A 21,377-nucleotide genomic window follows, 5' to 3' on the forward strand; every position below is an offset into this window, starting at 1 on the left:
AACCGAATTCAGTACGCGTTGGTAGAATAGTAGTTCTAAATTTTGGTCTCGGAGTGAATCTTTTGTTTCCGGTGATCATATGAGTCTAAATCGGATAAAAGATATATATGGGAGTTTCATCTAAATCTGAACCGATTTCCACTAAGTTTAACAAGTTTTGAAAATCTGGAGGAATTTTAGATGCACAAGGAGCTACGCCGTATGTAGTTTATATTGATGAATGTTTCGATATGAAGACCAATCTAACGATTTGTCAAAATATATCTCCAAACCCACATGAAATTGAAAACAGACTTTCCTATATACACGATTCTTTTTTTCGCGAAGATTTTCTCTTCGTGGTGAATATCAGATGAAAACTTACCACTAGTTTTTAGATAATCAACAGCATCGGTGATGATATTGTTACTGCTATTGTTAATGGCGTTATTCGTATTGGAATTATTGGAAAAATTAGTAGCGGAACTGGTAGAATGGGTACCGAAGCCTATGATCGTATTCTGATTGTTGGTGTTCTGATAAAAATTCATGGGACGTAAAAATCCAAATAAATCTGGTGGTGGAGGCGGTGGTGGAGGAGGTGGTGGTACCATTGATGCATTACTTATGGTATTGTAAGTAATCGAGGACTGAGTGGGCGCAAAGTCTCCAGGCGATGATTGAGGTGTGGTTAATGCCGTCGTTGAAACTGAACAGCCAGATGATGGTGAGGAGGTAGTATTGGCATTGGAACTGAGCACATCATGCTGTTGCATATGATGCTGGGGTGACGATGATATCTCACTAAAAAGCTGCTTGGCTGCAGAAACTCCAACTGGGGATGGTAGTACTATGGAGGAGGAGGTAGAGGTTTTCGGATTAAAATCAAAACCTGCTGATGTGGGACTTGAGCAATTCAAGTTCCTCTTTGGACTTAGGACAGCAGCCAAGGCACTGGCTGCTGGGGACATCTGATTCGTATTGGGGGGAATACTAAGTGATGCAAGACTGGTGGGAGATGGAGAGGTTTGAATTGACATTGAGGCATTGGGGGACAAAGGTGACTGTTGTTGCTGATGGTTTTGGGAACTGTGATGATGGTTGGTTGATGGTTGATGTTGATTCTTTGGTGTACTATTGTTGATCTGACTGTAATAGGAGTTCAGACGATTGGCATTATTCTCAAACTTGCGATACTGGGCCAAATTGCTATCGCCATTATGGTGAAGATTTTCACTTTGCTCCAGGCTATTATTGCGATGGATATTCTTCATTATCCCATTAATGGCATTGCGTTCCATGAACAAGTTCTTCTTGTTATTCACACCACCATGCTGTTGCATTTTATTGCTATTGGATTTGTCGAAGGAATTGTTGATAATGGAAATGGTGTTAGTGCCCAAGAGCTGTTTGGTAGGACTCAATAGATTGCTGGTCTGTTTTGGGGATGTATTATGGCCATTGGAGGTATTGATGAGTAGGGCATTATTAATTGGATTAGCAGCTGTAGAATTCATGCCATGACTATTGAATGAATGTTTCGTAGGATGATTACCGCCAACAGAGCCATTGATTCCATTACTGGGCTGAAGCATTGGTGGCTGCGGCTGCTGCTGATGAAGGTAGTGCTGCATACTAGAACTTCCATTTGTTTCCGGTATAATGGTCAATGATTCCGGAGGACTATCGCTATTTTTAATGGTAGCTGGAATGGCTGTTACAAGTTGACCTGAGTCATGCAAGTGACATGCATTGATGCCATATGAATTCCATAAAGAGTTTATGAGGATACAATTTTTTCATACAGATTCCAATTTTGGGATATTTTTTGTTTTCATTTTAGAGATGATGATAGCAGATTTTCATAAACAAATGATGATAGATAGAAACACAAACATGGTTTGGATGATGACACAGGTACAAATAGGATGTTTGGTTTTTTGTTAATTTTTCAACATAGAAATTAAAAATAGTTTTTAAAGTGGTTATTGGAAACATCGATCAAAAAGTAAAATATTTGAAAATAGCTGTGATATACATTCTCATTGGAAGAATCAGACAAAGATGGAGGGATTTTAAAAACTTACCAATTTCTTCACGTTTCTCTAAACCATTTAGATAATTGTTGGCCGCCGCCGCGGCTGCTACGGCAGCAGCAGCAGCCTCTTGTTGTTCCTTAAGAAAACTTCTGTGTCGTTCAGCTCTTTCACGTCTTCTTCGTAGACCCGGCGTTACACCAGCACCATCACGATCTGTTGAATGAGAAAATGGGGAATGTGAGTTGAGGGAAAAGTATGTTTTCTCAAATATGTGTCACATGGAGAAGAAGGAACCTTAGGTACATGCATAGAGATCGGATAGACTGAAGCTCATATATTCTCCTCCATAGTTTAGGTTAGGTTAGTGTTTCAATCTGTTTTATTTCAGACTCGCTTCGTCAATTCAGTCCATTTTGTTACCACATTAACTAAAAGCACCTATCCACTTCCATTATTTAACGTTGAACTCATCCTATTTTTATATTGGACCTATCTGATTATTTGAAAAAAAAAAAATAAATAACGAACTGCTCAAATATATTTTTACAGGCCCGCATTTTCTTTAAAGCTATAGATCTTCTTAAGTACGCCGGTCCCTGGCACAAAAAATTTGAGACTAGACGTAACAACATGACAGTTTTCATTTAATATTTGAGGTAGAACTCACGCCCACGAGTGGAGAAATTTTATTCGGGCATATTCATGATAAGATGATGTCACAGACGCACACATAAAGGGTGGTTAAAATTTCAAGGGCCGATGTTGAATGTGAACCACACATAAACGCCAAGTTTTTTTCCGAATTTTATTTGACATTTCTCTATTTCAGACTTACTCAATTTTCTATTTCAGACTTACTCAATTACTCACAACAACTCCAAAAACTCTCATGAACATTATTTTTGCTAGCGAAAAATCGCCTGACCCACGAAAGTTCTCTTGACCCACTACAATTCGATTAGTTACAATCATGTTCGAGATTCATGAGAAGTAAGTTTTTACGTTACGTTTGATATTTACATCTGCTGAGTGGTTAAAAGTGAATAGCGTAGGCATTATTAGGTTTGTAGAAAAGTTTATAATTGGTCATGAGCATGATGGAAACATGACCATGAATAAATCATGAGCTCGATTAACATTGTCGAGGTGACTAAAAGCGTGATTGTGTTGCGATCGTATGATTTAAAAAAAAAATATGTTCCCCATACTCACGAACATATTAAATGCTCGATTTATGCTAGCACATTTTCGGCCTATGGCGTATTCATCACCTTCGTTGTTCAGAAAAAAAGTAAACTGCTTTATAGCAAGAAAGAACTACGTCGTGCGAAAATAGTACTAAATTATACTCCACATTTTGAGATTTCAACAAAGCGTTGTTAAACCCGGAAAATTTAATGTCCTGAAATAAAATTTTGGTAAAATTTTCTACAAAAATACAATTTTGACAAAATTTTCTGTAGAAGTAAAATTTTGGCAAAAATTTCCATAAAAATAAAATTTTGACAAAATTTTCTGTAGAAGTAAAATTTTGGCAAAATTTTTTGAGTCATGGCAATTATATAAAAGTTTGTATTTCTAAAGATATACAATTTTTGGCAAAATTTTCTAAAGAAATACAATTTTGGCCAAATTTTCTTTAGAAATAAAATTTTTGCAAAATTTTCTATAGACTTTTTTTTGTTTGGTAGTTTTTTATTTTTTTTTTTTTGTAGAATTTTCTCCAAATTTTGGTAGATTATTTTTGGCTCGAGTGGCAACTGTGTTTGTCATTCCATTTGTAACGCATCGAAATATTGAATATCACCATGGTCACTACCTTTGCCTAGACCCTCAAAAAAAAAAAACGCTTCTCTAACATATGTTCCAAACATATTTTGCAGGAATCACATATATTATTGAATACTGCCGAAACATTAATATGTTTGTTTTATGTGTACATATTATATGTTTGGAAGCATTTTGAGCCCAAAAATTGTATATGCTTGGAAGAATTTTCCCCAAAGAAGATTGTGCTCATTCCCTCACATAATTTTTACTTCCACAAATTTTTTAGTTCTTCGCACCTTTTTGTGTAATACAAATAATGTTGAAGAAATTATTAAATTTTTTAAATTTTTTAAATTTTACCGAGGACCATACAGTTTGTAAGCCGACACACTATCCACTGGGCTACGTAGCTGTTATAGTCACCTGTAGATAATTATTATAGCATAGTTTGCAGCACCCACGAGTCCATGCAAACATAACGTTATTTAACAGAAACATACATTTGTTGGCCACGTGGAGCAGTGGTTAGCATGTCTGCCTGACATGCAAAGGGTCGTGGGTTCAACCCCTGCTCCGACCGAACACCATTTTTTTTTTTTAATTTACACATTTGTACTTAATTTCATTTTTACCTTTAAGGCCGGTATTAAGTTGGCATTATCACTCTAAAATGGAAATGTTTTGCCTTTTACTTTTCTTTAATAATTCATTTTAAAGAAAATAAATATTTTCAATCGTTTTAGCTGCAAAACTCGAACTTAGTGTCCGCTTTTCTACTTGAAGGTGTCTGTCAACTCCTCTTGGTCTATTCTCTTGGTTCCGAATGTCTATTCTCTTTACTCCGAATACGCATTCTAATATTCAAATTAAATAATATTTAGACTTAAGCATATTAAATTTCTGGTCTTATCATAAAACAGTTTTCCGAATCAATATACAAGCGGTTCCACAGAAATTGGTCCTTTTTGATTCTCTCGCTGTGTTATGTTGATATCTTTCGTCAACCCTCCCGGTTTCCATCTCTATTTCTTTATCTATACTCTCTCTCTCTCTCTCTCTGTCGCTCTCTGAATAAAATATCACAACATATATATGTCTACTCGAAATTTGTAAATTTATATATGTTTACATTCACACATATTACTTTTATGAAACATTCATGTCCTAAGCATAATATATTCTAACATATTAACACATGTGTCCCAAACATTTAGTGTTAGTTTAGGAACATTAAATGTTTGCACTTAAATATATTGTGTTTAAAAATTGTGCCCGAAACACATTTTGTTTATATCGGAACATATGAAAAACATATTTTTCTAACAGTGTAGAAAAGGCAAGGTAATGACAAAAGTAGTGTCCCAAGGTCTCATCATCCTTAATACACGCCCTACATGCACCATCCTCTGCTACTCCTATTCGGCACAGATGTGCTTCCAATTCTAGGTGCTCAGTAATTACCTCCCTGACAGTCGTCCTACTCTCATTGAGTAGTTCTACACACAGAAAAATTTTTCACGAAATTTTTTCCAATTAAAGTCTTAATTGAGTTTTAAATAATATTCAATTAAAAATTTAATTGATTCATCAAATTTTTTCATTGAAACAAAAATCAATCACAAAAATTAACAGTATCAATTAATTTTTTAATTTGATCAATTAATATTTTAATTGACTTCCAATTAATTTTCTAATTGATACTATCATTTCTGTGATTGAAGACATTTCAATTAAAAAATTAATTGGATCCATCAATTTCGTGATTGAATCAGAAAAAAAAAATTTTTGTGTGCAGTCTTTTTCTTATCTGGGTCATAGTATATTCATCACCCTTCCTACCATAGCATTGTTAAATGCCTCCCGTACCCATTCCTCCAACACGTGCCCGTGCCTTCCGTTCATTTTCTCAACATCTCCAATCTCGTCGCATCAATGACGGCTATGCTTTTGATCTGAACCTATATAGGTCCTTAGTCTAGTATCATCTTCCAGGTTCTGGTTGACGTGGTATTCATTGCCCAGTTATACCACGACAACATGTTCGTTGGACCCGTTGTAAAATTTGTAGGTTGTCCATTCCGAGCCATTTGGCACATTCCGTTATGGCACACACTTTTGCCTGCAGGATTGTGCTGTTTTCTGGTAATCGGAATAGGATCTCGGTGTCTCGGTCCTCCACTTATACGCCCAGTCCAGTCCCATCACCAATTTTCGATCCATCGGTGTAGCAGTTACTTCCCTCTAGTATCTGTTCTGGGGTCCATTCTTCCAGGCCCATCTTACTGGCGCCTGAGTGTCACACTCGCCAGCTTTGACCACCTCAAGTATACGATCATGTATTGTTGCGGCATCCGCCATTTCACCCACCGTCTCCCCTATTATCCTTTGATGGGTCGTCATATTACGTGTTTCCGTCCAGTCTCCCAACATCTTCAATCACATCAAAGCCATGGCAGCTACACTTTTTATCTGCCGTGAGTCCAATGTCGTCTCGAAGGCTCTGGTTGACGCGGTCTACCTTACCACCGTAATGCCAAGATACATGTCTGTGGATCCTTGTACAAATTCTATATTGGACTTCTTTCCATTGACTATCGGCGCTAGAATGTGTAAACTTCCCGAATACGGTTATGTTTTGTTGTGAAATTCGTTGAAGTTTTCTAACGTGAACTCCCTTGATTTTAATTAGTTCACGTTACCGCGAGTGCACTGTACTATCTTAAAACCAAAACCCCTCAAATCTACAAAACCTAGCCTACACCCAATAAAAAGAATGAAATATTTGTAGTGCATTATTCGTCTTACGATTTTTATCCACAAAAACTCCATTGCTAAATTCTGTGGAATTTGTTGAACTTGAACTGTCTTCATCCAAAGCAGGTTGGGTAGGTGTTAGACGGGCATTTGTGGGGAGCACCTTATTAATATTACCCGGACTGGTACCAGTACTATGACGTCTAGATTTTCTTCGTTCCGCAGTATCTGTTGAATTGCGAAATCTTTGGGTTTTACGCAATGTATTATCGGGTAAACGTAAGCCATCCGATTCACCATCTTCAAATCTATGGCGAGAAAATATAAGAAAATTATGTTGGCCAATTAAAAAAAAAAAACACACAAAAATGGAATTTACTTCAATACTGCTTCATAAAGTTGCAATTGATTAATTAAGTCCATATCAGTTCCTGGTTTGGACATATAATGTTGTATCACAGATTCCATGCCTTGTTGCTCCAGCAGATCACTTTCATCATAAAAACTGTCCTGATCATTTAAACCACCTAGGGTTTTATTAATCAGCGAAGCAGCATATATAACCAATTCAGCATCGGCATTCTCATAGTCTTTCAAAAGTCTAGAAAAAAGAATGGAATGAAATTTAATTAGTAAAAAAAAAAAATTATTATTAAAAACAAGTATATACGGCCGTATATTCGGTCAGACCGAATCTTATGTACCCTCCACCATGGATTGAGTAGAAACTTCTACTAAAGACACTCATGTGTCCACAATTAAATTACTTGGGTTTCTGCCGATGGAAAGGCATCTTAAAACTTCCTAAGATCATTTTCTAAATTGTAGACAAAAGAAAGGTCGATTAAATACGTACACAGAAAAAAATATCACCAAAATATTTCCAATTAAAAAGTTAATTGAAGTTGAAATTTTTTTCAATTAATAAATTAATTGGTACAATTAACTTTTTAATCAAGATAGAAACATTAAGTTAATTAAGTCAATGATTGAACATTTTAAAATTTTTAATTAAAAAGTTAATTGATACAATTAACTTTTAATCAAATTCGGAAGACTAAGTCAGTTAAAAAAACGATGAACATTTTTTTAAAATTTTTAATTAATTTTTTTTTTCAAACAATCAGTTGTTAATCCAAATAAAAATTCTAAGCCAATTCAGAATGTAATTGAAAATAGTTACCTTTTTTTAGTTAATAAATTAATTGAGTTTTGCAATCAAGATCAATTAAATTTTTAATTGAATCAATTAAAAAATTAATTGATATTTGGTAATGAAATCAATTAATTTTTTAATCAAGAATTTTTTCTATGCCCAATTAAAACTGTGATTGATACTATCATTTTCGTGATTGAAGACATTTCAATTAAAAAATTAATTGGATCAATTAATTTCGTGATTGAATCAGAAAAAAAATTTTTTGTGTGTATATACACCCTCAAAAAAATCGCTTTTGTAACATATACCCCAAACACATTTTGCTTCAAGCATATATATTTTCAGGATTGGTCCAATCAAAATATTATTTGTATTGTTCAAACATATTATGTTTCACTTTAGGCATACACTGGTAGAAAAAAATTTAATGAAATTTTCTTTGTGTATATATATTTTTTAGGTCTCCAATTGGTTACTTCCATTATTTTACTTGCAGCATACTCTCTGGGTCTATCTTTCTAAACACATATATGTTTATAGGCTATTTCTAAATTAATATATGTTTGCAACCAAGCTATTATATTTACAAACATTTTATGTCCCAAACATAATATGTTCTAACATATTAACATATATGTCCCAAACATGTTATGCTAGCTTATGAACATTATATGCTTGCACTTAAAAATATTGTGCTAAAAATTTTTTTTTCCAAACATATAATTTTTACACCCAAACATATGAAAAACAGTCTTTTTCGTCCGTGTATTCAGTTCTTGACCGGTAGATATAGGGAAGAAATAATTACGAACCGATATGAACTTTTGTGCGGTAATTATAGAGCCAGAATTGAAATATGGGGGTCGCTTTATATGGGGGTCGCTTTATGAACGCGAGTCTACCAAAAATGACAGATTTTTTACTGTTTGGTAGATTAGTAGAATTCTTGACTTTTTGTAAGTTTTTGCAAAATATTCCTCTCCAACTATGAAATGCTTCATAAATTTTCTATAAAAATAACATTTTGACAAAATTTTCTACAGAAATAAAATTCTTACAAAATTTTCCACAAAAATAAAATGTTAACAAAATTTTCTATAGAAATACAATTTTGACAAAATTTTCTATAGAAATAAATGTTTGACAAAATTTTGTATAGAAATTATATTTTGACAAAATTTCCTAAAGACATAAAATGCTAACAAAGTTTTGACAAAATTGTCTATAGAAATAAAATTTTGACAACATTTTCTATGGCAATAATATGATGGTAGATTATTTTTGGCTCGAGTGGCAATCGTGATTTTTCTGTGATTGGGGATCGGTTAATTTGGGGGCTATATATAATATAGATCAATTTTGGCATGGTTGTTATCGGCCATATACTAGCGAAATGTATCAAATTTTAACCGGATCGGATGAATTTTGCTCCTTCAAGTGGCTCCAGAGGTCAAATCTGGGGGTCCGTTTATATGGGGGCTATATATCTAATTATGGACCGATATGAACCAATTCTGGCATGGTTGTTAGATACCATATACTAACACCACGTACCAAATTTCAAACGGATCGGATGAATTTTTCTCCTTCAAGAGGCTCCGGAGGTCAAATCTGGGGTTCGGTTTATATGGGGGCTATATATAATTATGTACCGATTTGGACCAATTCTGGCATGGTTGTTAGATACCATATACTAACACCACGTACCAAATTTCAACCGGATCGGATGAATTTTGCTCCTCCAAGAGGCTCCGGAGGTCAAATCTGGGGATCGGTTTATATGGGGGCTATATATAATTATGGACCGATATAGACCAATTCTGGCATGGTCATTAGGGAACATATACCAATACCATGTACCAAATTTCAGCCGGATCGGATGAAATTTGCTTCTCTTTTAGGCTCCGCAAGCCAAATCTGGGGATCGGTTTATATGGGGGCTATATATAATTATGGACCGATGTGGACCAATTGTTGCTTAGTTGGTCGAGACCATATACTAGTACCATGTACCGAATTTCAGCCAGATTGGATGAAATTTGTTTCTCTTAGAGAATCCACAAGCCAAATTTGGGGATCGGTTTATATGGGGCTATATATAATTATGGGCCGATATGGACAAATTTTTGCATGTTTATTAGAGACCATATGCTAACACCATGTACCAAATTTCAGCCAGATCTGATGAAAGATGCTTCTCTTAGTGGCTCCGCAAGCCAAATCTGGGGGTCCGTTTATATGGGGGCTATACGTAAAAGTGAACCGATATGGTCCATTTTCAATACCATCCGGCCTACATCAAGAACAACTACTTGTCCAAAGTTTCAAGTGAATTGCTTGGTTCGTTCGGAAGCTAGCGTGATTTCAACAGACGGACGAACGGACGGACGGACATGCTCAGATCGACTCAGAATTTCACCACGACCCAGAATATATATACTTTATGGGGTCTTAGAGCAATATTTCGATGTGTTACAAACGGAATGACAAAGTTAAAAATATGAAAAAAGCATGTTATAAAAATTGAATGAAAAGAAATTCCTGTGTAGTTAAAATAAAGAATATCATTGGGAGAACATCTTCTGGAAGTGCTTTTAAAGTTGTGCCTTTGGAAGAACTTCCAATTTTTTTTTGCTGGGTAGGAATACAAATTAGAAAATAAGCTATATGCTTTGTCCAACTTCTTAGTTGACTTGTATGCAGACACAAAACGAATGTGACAATTGCGAGCATGTTGCGAAGGGATCGGTGAATGCTGTAGTTTTCATAGTAACTAAGCTCTCTTATAAAAAGCTAAACTTACACAGCAAAACAAGCGTCGCCAAAAAAGTAGTGAAATTGTTCTTTTTTGGATCCGGTAGTGGTGCCAAATTGACGCGGAAGCGATGAATTTAGCATGGACTTGTCATAGGACGGATGTCCACCATTTCAACAGCCGCTACACTGAATTTGCATCACTTCTTAAGGTATGAGGCGAATTCAGTGTTTTGGATGTGGATTAAGAAATTTTGTTTTGCATTATAACGATTTTCAGAAACATTTGTCATCAAATATTTTCAAAAATTCGCAATTTTTCTAGCAAGGACTTAGAATTTTCTTCGCAAAATTTTAAAAATGTGTACCATTTTATTAATTCTTAATCTGTTTTTCACCTTTTAGAAACAAAAAATACATTTCCCATTAAAAATATGAAAAAGCGAGTTATAAAAAAAAAATTGACTCAAATGAACTTCCTGTGCAGTTAAAATAAAGAACATCTTTGGGAGAGCATTTTTTCAAGTTCTTTTAAAGCTGTGCCTTGAGAAGAACTTCCAAATTTTTTTTTGCTGGGTAGTTTATACTCATTTAATAATGAACCAAGCTACCCTAATGTAACATGAAGGTATTGTACATTTATTCACTATCGCCTAAAAATATACTTTGATTTTTTCACTTTTTTTATTTGCAAGTGCTAGTATATGAAAATCTTCAGTGCGAAGGTCCCCCCTATTACAATTTGCTGTATGTTGTCACAATTGATATGAGTACGGTGTGTACATATAATTTAATTAGATCAACTTTACCAATATTTCGTTTTTATAACAAGAGGGAAAGTTGAAAAATTTTAATATGGGAATGATAGTAGTACAGGAATAAATTCGACATTGGAATTTCATTTATTTCCATGTGAATAACTTTGCAAAAAACGAATAAAATTAATTATATCATTGGGTTATCCAAAGAGAGAATATACTCCATAAAATTAATGATATTATTTATAAATTGGCATCATGTAAGAAATAATAAACCATATACTCGTATATGTAATATAAAAAAACTTGTACTTTCAAAGTAATTTATATAGGAAAATGAAAACCAGATAATCATATATTGCATTATACTTAAATGGTACCCCATAAGATATGCTTTCTTGAATTTAATTAATTTGTATTTTCGTAAGGTATCTAAAGTAAGTGTTGAACTTTTGAAAATGTCTGCACTTCTGGTTTTTGATTTGGATGGAAAGCGATTGCGATGAGAATTAAAAAATCGCCTTTCCGCCGACAAAAAGTGAACCGACCATCGAAGAAATGATTGGTTTATTTCATTAAATGTTAATTAAAATGTATAAAGGTGGGTATTATGTTCGTTAAGCTTAAACATTTTTGACAAACCATTTTCCAAGTTGAATATTGGGTGAGTGCTGTCAACTTGAAATTTAGAATTTTCAGTCAAAATAAAATGTATGGGCGACTTATGAAATAAATTTCCATTCGCAGCAGTTGCATCTGTCAATATTGCCCTTCACCACTACTGTGGTTCAGTGTATAATAAGTTTGTGCATCCCATCTTTTAGTATACCGATCGTCTTAGAATTAAATTCTGAGTCGATTTAGCGATGTCCGTCTGTCTGTCTGTTCATGTATTTTTGTGTGCAAAGTCCAGTTCACAGTTGAAGTCCGATCGTCCCAAAATTTGGCATAGAGTTTTTTCGGCTCAAAGATGAACCCTATTGATTTTGAAAAAAAAAAACAAATATATACGGCCGTAAGTTCGGCCAGGCCGCAGCTTATGTACCCTCCACCATGGATTGCGTAGAAACTTCTACTGAAGACTGTCATCCACAATCGAATTACTTGGGTTGCGGTAACACTTGCCGATGACAAGGTATCTTAAAACTTCCTAACACCGTAATATATATATAACATAGTCCATACGTGGTATATATTAAACTAAAAAAGGCCGATTAAATACGTATATAAATAAGTTTAAAGTTTCTATAGAAATAAAATTTTGACAAAATAAAATTTTGACAACATTTTCTATAGAAATAAAATTTGGAAAAAATTTTCTATAGAAATAAAAATTGGAAAAAATTTTCTATAGATATAAAAATTGGAAAAAATTTTCTATAGAAATAACATTTTGACAATTTTTTTCTATATTTTTTCTATAAAAATAAAATTTTGGTAGATTATTTTTGGCTCGAGTGGCAACCATGATTACGAACCGATATGGACCAATTTTTGTGTGATTGGGGATCGGCTATATATAACTATAGACCGATATGGGCCAATTTTGGCATGGTTATTAGCGGCCTTATACTAACACCAAGTTGCAAATTTCAACCGGATCGGATGAATTTTGCTCCTCAAGAGGCTCCGGAGATCAAATCTGGGGAACGGTTGATATGGGGGCTATATATAATTATGGACCGATATGGACCAATTCTTGCATGGTTGTTAGAGACCATATACTAACACCACGTACCAAATTTCAACCGGATCGGATGAATTTTGCTCCTCTAAGAGGCTCCGGAGGTCATATCTGGGGATCGGCTTATATGGGGGCTATATATAATTATGGGCCGATGTGGACCAATGTTTGCATGGTCATTAAAGAACAAATACCAACACCATGTACCAAATTTTCGCCGGATCGGATGAAATTTGCTTCTTTTAGAGGCTCCGCAAGCCAAATCGGGAGATCGGTTGATATGGGGGCTATATATAATTATAGACCGATGTGGACCAATTTTTGCATGGTTGTTAGAGACCATATACTAACACCATGTACCAAATTTCAGCCGGATCGGATGAAATATGCTTCTCTTAGAGGCTCCGCAAGCCAAATCGGGGGATCGGTTTATATGGGGGCTACATATAATTATGGACCGATGTGGACCAATTTTTGCATGGTTATTAGAGACCATATACTAACACCATGTACCAAATTTCAGCCGGATCGGATGAAATATGCTTCTCTTAGAGGCTCCGCAAGCCAAATCGGGGGATCGGTTTATATGGGGGCTACATATAATTATGGACCGATGTGGACCAATTTTTGCATGGTTGTTAGAGACCATATACTAACACCATGTACCAAATTTCAGCCGGATCGGATGAAATTTGCTTCTCTTAGAGGCTCCGCAAGCCAAATCGGGGGATCGGTTTATATGGGGGCTATATGTAATTATGGACCGATATGGCCCATTTGCAATACCATCCGACCTACATCAATAACAACTACTTGTGCCAAGTTTCAAGTCGATAGCTTGTTTCGTTCGGAAGTTAGCGTGATTTCAACAAACGGACGCACTGACGGACATGCTCAGATCGACTCAGAATTTCACCACGACCCAGAATATGTATACTTTATGGGGTCTTAGAGCAATATTTCGATGTGTTACAAACGGAATGACAAAGTTAATATACCCCCATCCTATGGTGGAGGGTATAAAAAATGGTTCAGATTTAGATATAGCTACCGTATATATTTATAACCCATCTGGTCATAAATGACGTAAAGTGCACTCGCGGTAACGTGAACACCGCTTAATGTTAACACCGCATAACGTGAACACGCTTTTTCATACACTAACTACTCCGTAACGCTGAAAAACATGAAATATGACGTTTAAAGCAGATTCACAATGCCAAGTACAATTTCAAATACACATACGGAATTTTTTAGTGATCTAGTTTGGCTTTTGTCGTGAATTTTAATTATTAATTTAAATTGCTTTATAATTCCATACCCATTGATATTTTTCCGATCTCTTTTTTTTTAATCTTTTCATGAAATTAAATTAAGTTTTTAATATTACTAATAACAAAAATAAAACACTATCACGCTATAACGTGTAAACCTCCCGAATATGGCTATGTTTTGTTTTGAAATTCGATAAAGTTTGCTAACGTGAACTCTCTTGGTTTTAATTAGTTCACGTTACCGCGAGTGCACTGTATTTATCAACCGATCTTCTTCCAATTTCGTTTAGTCGAATGTTTTTTGAGTCTCGTAAATTTTGCAGAATATCAGTCAAATCGGTTCAGATTCATATATAGCTTTTGTTCGATTTACACTACTATGGCCCTAGAGGCCATTGTTTTAATCCGATTTACGTGAAATTTTGCACAGGAATTAGAATTAACATTATAAGTATGCCCACCCAATTTGGTTGTAATCGGTTCAGATTTAGATATAGCTCCAATATATAGCGTTCGCCCGATTTAGACTCCTATGGTCCCAGAGGCCAAATTTTTAGTCCGAGTTAAGTGCAAATTTGCACAGGAAGTAGAATTAACATTATGAATAAGCGTACCTAGGAGTTATATATTTATATCAAAACTTTGTTTGAATAAACTACATAGGATGAGGGGTATATGAACTTTGATTGCATTTGTAGCACATCGAAATATTGGTCTCAGACCCCATAAAGTATATATATTCGGGGTCATGTTGAAATTCTGAGTCGAACCAGTGATGTCCGTCCGTCTGTTGAAATCGTGCGAACATCAGAACAAAACAAACTATCGACCTGAATCTATCTATTATTAGTTGTTATTGATGTAGGTCGGATGAGCTAACATATATGGCACTACTTTTAGGTATAGCTACCATACAAACCGATCCCCACATTGTGCTTGTGCATTCTCTTGGAGGAACAAATTTCATTCGATTCGGTTGAAATTTGGTGTTATGCGCTTTACAGACTATCAGTTATTCCGGATGACAGTGCTCGTGTCGAACATATCCCATATATTGTGTACATTATAAGTTAAGTCCGAAGGCATAATCGATACTGCTGCATGTTTATGGGATCGATAACACATTTACCGATTATTTAGTCATCGCCGACAAGTCGTATCGATCCGACACACTGTAAGATTCTTTACAAACACCGACATTCCGTCCGGAATAACTGATAGTCTGTAAAGCGCATTAGTGTATTAGTATATGATCTCTAACAACCACACAAAAATTGATACATATTGCTCCATTTCCAATGTTATTTCGGAATCCCAACATGGTTTTATGAGAAGTAGGTCTACTGTGAACAATTTACTGGAATTTGTTGGTCATGTCTTTGAATCATTCTCTCGGAGACGTCAACTGGATGTGATCTATACGGATTTCAGCAAGGTGTTTGACAAGGTGAATCATAGGTAGCTACTTTACAAATTGGATGTTTTGGGATTTCCAGCTATCCTTCTCCGCTGGATCGATTCCTACTTGCATGGTAGAACTCAAGAGAGTTGCATTTAACGATTGCTTATCTACGCTTATAAATGTGACATCTGGCGTGCCTCAAGGTAGCCACTTAGGACCTGTACTGTTTAATCTATATTTGAACAATCTTCCGTCGGTTATCGTATCATCGAGGATTTTGATGTACTCAGATGATGTTAAGTTGTTTCTTTCACTTGATTCTGCTGGAGATTCTTTACTTCTTCAGGATGACATTGACAGACTACTCGAATGGTGTACTTCTAATTGTATCTTATGAAGTGTAAGAAAATGACTTTTTCCCGTAGAGTTTGTGAACAGACTGAGTACTATATTGGGAACTATAAGCTGGAGAATGTGCTGAGATTTAATGATATAGGCGTTTTGTTGGATTCCAGGCTTGACATCGGTCCTCATATTGAGGAATGTGTGAATAAGGCTAAGGGTGTTTGGGTTTCATTAAGAGATGGTCTAAGGAATTTGTTGATCCTTATTTGACGAAAAGGCCCTTTACGAGTCTGGTTAGGCCGATATTGGAGTATGCGTGTGTTGTCTGGTTACCAAGTTATCGCTATTCTCTTGATCGTGTTGAACTTGTCCAGAAGCATTTTCTTATTTTTGCTTTGAGAGGGCTTGGCTGGAATAATTTATATGACTTCCCTCCTTATTCTAGCCGTCTTTTATTAATTGATCTTCCTTCTCTTGAGCGTAGAAGGTTCATGCATGGTATTGTATTTCTCACTAATCTTATTAATGGAGATATTGATTCACACTACCTAACCTCGAAAATTTGCTATAATGTTCCTAATCGTTTAATAAGGAACTTTGTACTCTAAAAGACCGACTTTTGTAGACATAACTATGAATTATTTAATCCGCTTAACGTTTTGTGTAGAAACTATAACTCGGTGTATACATTGCTATCATTATCTGAATCGATTCCTGTCATAAAGGAATATACTTAAGTTGGACAATAAGGTTGCTGAACCAAGGGTTGTTGCTCTTCTAATTTTTCAGGTAGATTGCTATACATTTGAGTCTGACTGCGGGAGTCCCTTTTGTCTTGCGGTGGCCCCTACTGACCTAAAGGCTCAGGGGGTATTTTCTGGTCAATTGTCAAACACACGATGCGCTCATACTCTGACATCTGGAATTTTTAGCCTTGCGGGGTATTGGGGTCCCTTCTGACCCATCTGTTGATATTTGTTGAACGTTTATTGAGTTCCGTGGAGCCTCTACTGGCTTAACGGGGTCCCTACTGACCTATCGCGAATAACTAACTTAGGAGTCCCTCCTGACTCGGCCACTTGGAATATAGAATTGTATTTAATTGAATTGAAATGTTATATTTTGTAATGTCCCGGTTGCTATTAGCTGTGTAAATAAATAAATAACAAGTATATATGGCCGTAAGTTCGGCCAGGCCGAATCTTATGTACCCTCCACCATGGGTAGCGTAGAAACTTCTACGAAAGACTGTCATCCAGAATCGAATTACTTGGGTTGTGGTATCTTAAATCGTTTTCTAAATCGAGACTTAGTCCATACGTGGTATATATTAGACAAAAAAGGTATGTGTAGGTAAGTCTACAAATAATTACGAATCGATATACACGCAAAAAAATAATTCTTTCCTCCCAAACGAAATTTTAGACAAACAAAGTTCGTTTCTCATTTGCTTTTCGTTGAAAGGAAGTGTATTTGGAAGAAAAGTATATTTTTTTTGTGATAAACGTTTATTATTTCCCAGGATGTAAAAACAATTTCATAAAGACTAACTCAAAAATTTTTTTTCTGGCTAATTGCATTTTCCCTCACATCTTTCTCACTTCCACGAAGTTTTTTAGTTCTTAGCACCTTTTTCTGTAACACAAACAATGTAGAAGAAATTATACGATTTTATAAATTTTTAAAATTTTTTTTTACCTTTCGCCTGGACGGAGAATCGAACCGCGGACCATGCAATTTGTAAGCCAACACACTATCCACTGAGCCATGTAGCCGTTATTGTCATCAATAGACAATTACCCATATAACTAAGTTATATTTATATAGCTTAGCTTGCGACGCCCACGGGCCGATTAAACAAAGTTTATTTAACAGAAAAATACATTTAGTTGGGCACCGTGGAGCAGTGGTTGCTACGTCTGACTTGCATGCCAAGGGTCGTGGGTTCGATCCCTGCTTCGACCAAAGTTTTTTTTTTTTTTTTTTTTTTTACTTATATACCAGATATGATCGGAAGATTCCGAAAAAATTTTCAACATTACATTCTACTATATTAAATTTTTACTATGAACTGTAAAATGTGTCTTATTAAAGACCTAAATTTAGAAAAGAACAGTGTTTGATATAAACGAAATGGACTGTGTTGTTGGTTCAAAAATAACTTTTTTTATTGAAAAAATAAAAATTTTGTAACAAACGAATTTTTTTGGAGATAAAAGTGTATACTTTTCGAAGCAATTCAAAAAACTCTAACAAAAGAAAAACGTTTTCGGTACACGTTTTCCAAACGTTTTTTTTCTTTGCGTGTAGACTTTTGCACGGTACGTAGGGAGCCAGAATTGAAATATGGGGGTCGCTTATATGGGGGCTATATACAATTATGAACTTGATATGGATCAATATTTCTGCGATTGGTTATATATAGCCCTCGATTTATTTGAGGGCTATATATAACTATAGACCGATATGGACCTAGTTAGGCATGGTAGTTAACGGCCATATACTAGCACAATGTACCAAGAGGCTCCAAAACCAAATCTCGGGATCGGTTTATATGGGGGCTATATATGATTATGGACTGATACGGACCACTTTTGGCATGGTTGTTAAATATCATATACTACCACCACGTACCAAGTTTCAACCAGATCGGATGAATTTTGCTTCTCCAAAAGGCACCGGAGATCAAATCTGGGGATCGTTTTATATGGCGGTTATATATAATTATGGACTGATATGAACCAATTCCTGCGTGGTTGTTGGATACCATATACTAACATCATGTACCAAATTTCAACCGAATCGGATGAATTTTGCTCTTCCAAGGGGCTCCGGAGGTCAAATCTGGGGATCGGTTTATATGGGGGCTATATATAATTATGGACCGATATAGACCAATTCTGGCATGGTTGTTAGAGACCACACGCAAAAAAATAATTCTTTCCTCCCAAACGAAATTTTAGACAAACAAAGTTCGTTTCTCATTTGCTTTTCGCTGTAAGGAAGTGTATTTGGAAGAAAAGTATATACTTTTTGTGATAAACGTTTATTCTTTTCCAGGATGTAAAAACAATTTCATAAAGACTAACTCAAAAAAAATTTTTTTTTCTGGCTAATTGCATTTTCCCTCACATCTTTCTCACTTCCACGAAGATTTTTAGTTCTTAGCACCTTTTTCTGTAATACAAACAATGTAGAAGAAATTATACTATTTTATAAATTTTTAAAATTTTTTTACCTTTCGCCTGGACGGAGAATCGAACCGCGGACCATGCACTTTGTAAGCCAACACACTAACCACTGAGCTATGTACCTGTTATGGTCATCAATAGATAAATATCCATATAAGTTATATTTATATAGCATAGCTTGCGGCGCCCACGAACCGAATAAACAAAGTTTATTTAACAGAAACAAACATTTAGTTTGGCACCGTGGAGCAGTGGTTGGTACGTCTGACTCTCATGCCAAGGGTCGTGGGTTCGATCCCTGCTTCGACCAAAGTTTTTTTTTTTTTTTTTACATACATTCTACATATGTTCGGAAGATTCCGAAAAAAATGTTCAACATTACATTGTACTATATTAAATTTTGAACTGTAAAATGTGTTTTATTAAAGACCAAAAATCAGAAAAGAACAGTGTTTGATATAAACGAAATGGACTCTGTTGTTGTTTCAAAAATAACTTTGTTTATTGAAAAAATAATAACTTTGTAACAAACGAATTTTTTTGGTGATAAAAGTTTAAAATTTTCGAAGCAATTCAAAAAACTCTAACAAAAGAAAAACGTTTTCGGTACACGTTTTCCAAACGTTTTTTTTCTTTGCGTGCATATACTAACACCACATACCAAATTTTAACCGGATCGGATGAATTTTGCTCCTTCAAGAGGCTCCGGAGGTCAAATCTGGGGATCCTTTTATATGGGGGCTATATATAATTATGGACCGATGTGGACCAATTTTTTATGGTCTCGTCCATATACCAACACCATGTACCAAATTTCAGCCTGATCGGATGAAATTTGCTTCTCTTAGAGGCTCCGCAAGCCAAATCGGGGGATCGGTTTATATGGGGGCTATATATAATTATTCACCGATGTGGACCAATTTTTCCATGGTTGTTAGAGACCATATACTAACACCATATACCTAATTTCAGCCGGATCGGATGAAATTTTCTTCTCTTAGAGGCTCCGCAAACCAAATCTGGGGATCGGTTTATATGGGGGCTATATATAATTATGGACCGATGTGGACCAATTTTTGCATGGTTGTTAGAAGCCATATACTAACAGCATGTACCAAATTTCTGCAGGATCGGATGAAATTTGCTTCTCTTAGAGGGTCTGCAAGCCAAATTTGGGGGTCCGTTTATATGGGGGCTATACGTAAAAGTGGACCGATATGGCCCATTTGCAATACCATCCGACCTACATCAATACCAACTACTTGTGCCAAGTTTCAAGTCGATAGCTTGTTTCGTTCGGAAGTTAGCGTGATTTCAACAGACGGACGGACGGACATGCTCAGATCGACTCAGAATTTCACCACGACCCAGAATATATATACTTTATGGGGTCTTAGAGCAATATTTCGATGTGTTACAAACGGAATGACAAAGTTAATATACCTCCATCCTATGGTGGAGGGAGCCACCGTGGTGCAATGGTTAGCATGCCCGCCTTACATACACAAGGTCGTGGGCTCGATTCCTGCTTCGACCGAACACCAAAAAGTTTTTCAGCGGTGGATTATCCCACCTCAGTAATGCTGGTGACATTTCTGAGGGTTTCAAAGCTTCTCTAAGTGGTTTCACTGCAATGTGGAACGCCGTTCGGACTCGGCTATAAAAAGGAGGTCCCTTGTCACTGAGCTTAACATGGAATCGGGCAGCACTTAGTGATAAGAGAGAAGTTCACCAATGTGGTATCACAATGGACTGAATAGTCTAAGCGAGCCTGATACATCGGGCTGCCACCTAACCTAACCTAATCTATGGTGGAGGGTATAAAAATATCGATTGATCCAAATCCAATAAAATTAAGGCTATATGGGGGCTATACCAAAACATGGACCGGTATATACCAAATTTGGCATATTTCTTTATGGGCCTAGAATACATCTAGATATAAAATTTTAAATCAGGGGATCGGTTTTGACCGATATAGGCCATCCTCGAATTTGGCCTGCCTGCAGACAAAAACAAACGGGCTTGTGCAAAATTTCAGCATGATAGCTCCAATATTGAAGGCTGTAGTGTGATCACAACGACCAGACGGACAGGTCGTAGATATATAGTCAGAAATCGATATTTTGATGGGTAACAAACTGAATGGTAAACTTACTATACCTCCACCATCCTATGCTGGTGGGTAGAAAACCCTTTCTTTGGGAGGTTCCTGTTGAATTTTCAATGAGTTTTCTGAATTCACCGAATTTATTCTGTTAATTGGTT

The 21,377-nt window shown here is 35.8% G+C and overlaps 1 protein-coding gene across 6 annotated transcripts in view; it reads right to left on the reverse strand.

Moving 5' to 3' along the window:
- Positions 1-21,377, reverse strand: part of Fhos (Formin homology 2 domain containing) — a 420,893-nt gene that overhangs the window by 69,281 nt on the left and 330,235 nt on the right. For 3 of the 6 annotated variants that reach the window (XR_012721172.1, XM_075303336.1, XM_075303341.1), the window contains 4 exons: positions 6,922-7,143; positions 6,594-6,850; positions 2,067-2,231; positions 365-1,708 (listed from right to left, as the gene is read on the reverse strand). Coding sequence is in view for 5 of the 6 variants with exons in the window: in XM_075303336.1 (XP_075159451.1) it covers positions 365-1,708; positions 2,067-2,231; positions 6,594-6,850; positions 6,922-7,143 (1,988 nt within the window). In the remaining variant the exon portion in view is untranslated. The remainder of the gene's footprint in view (positions 1-364; positions 1,709-2,066; positions 2,232-6,593; positions 6,851-6,921; positions 7,144-21,377) is intronic. The other 3 variants (XM_075303339.1, XM_075303340.1, XM_075303338.1) reach the window with 2 other exon arrangements.

This window comes from Haematobia irritans, chromosome 4 (genome assembly GCF_050003625.1).
Source record: "Haematobia irritans isolate KBUSLIRL chromosome 4, ASM5000362v1, whole genome shotgun sequence".
Classification (NCBI taxonomy): domain Eukaryota; kingdom Metazoa; phylum Arthropoda; class Insecta; order Diptera; family Muscidae; genus Haematobia; species Haematobia irritans.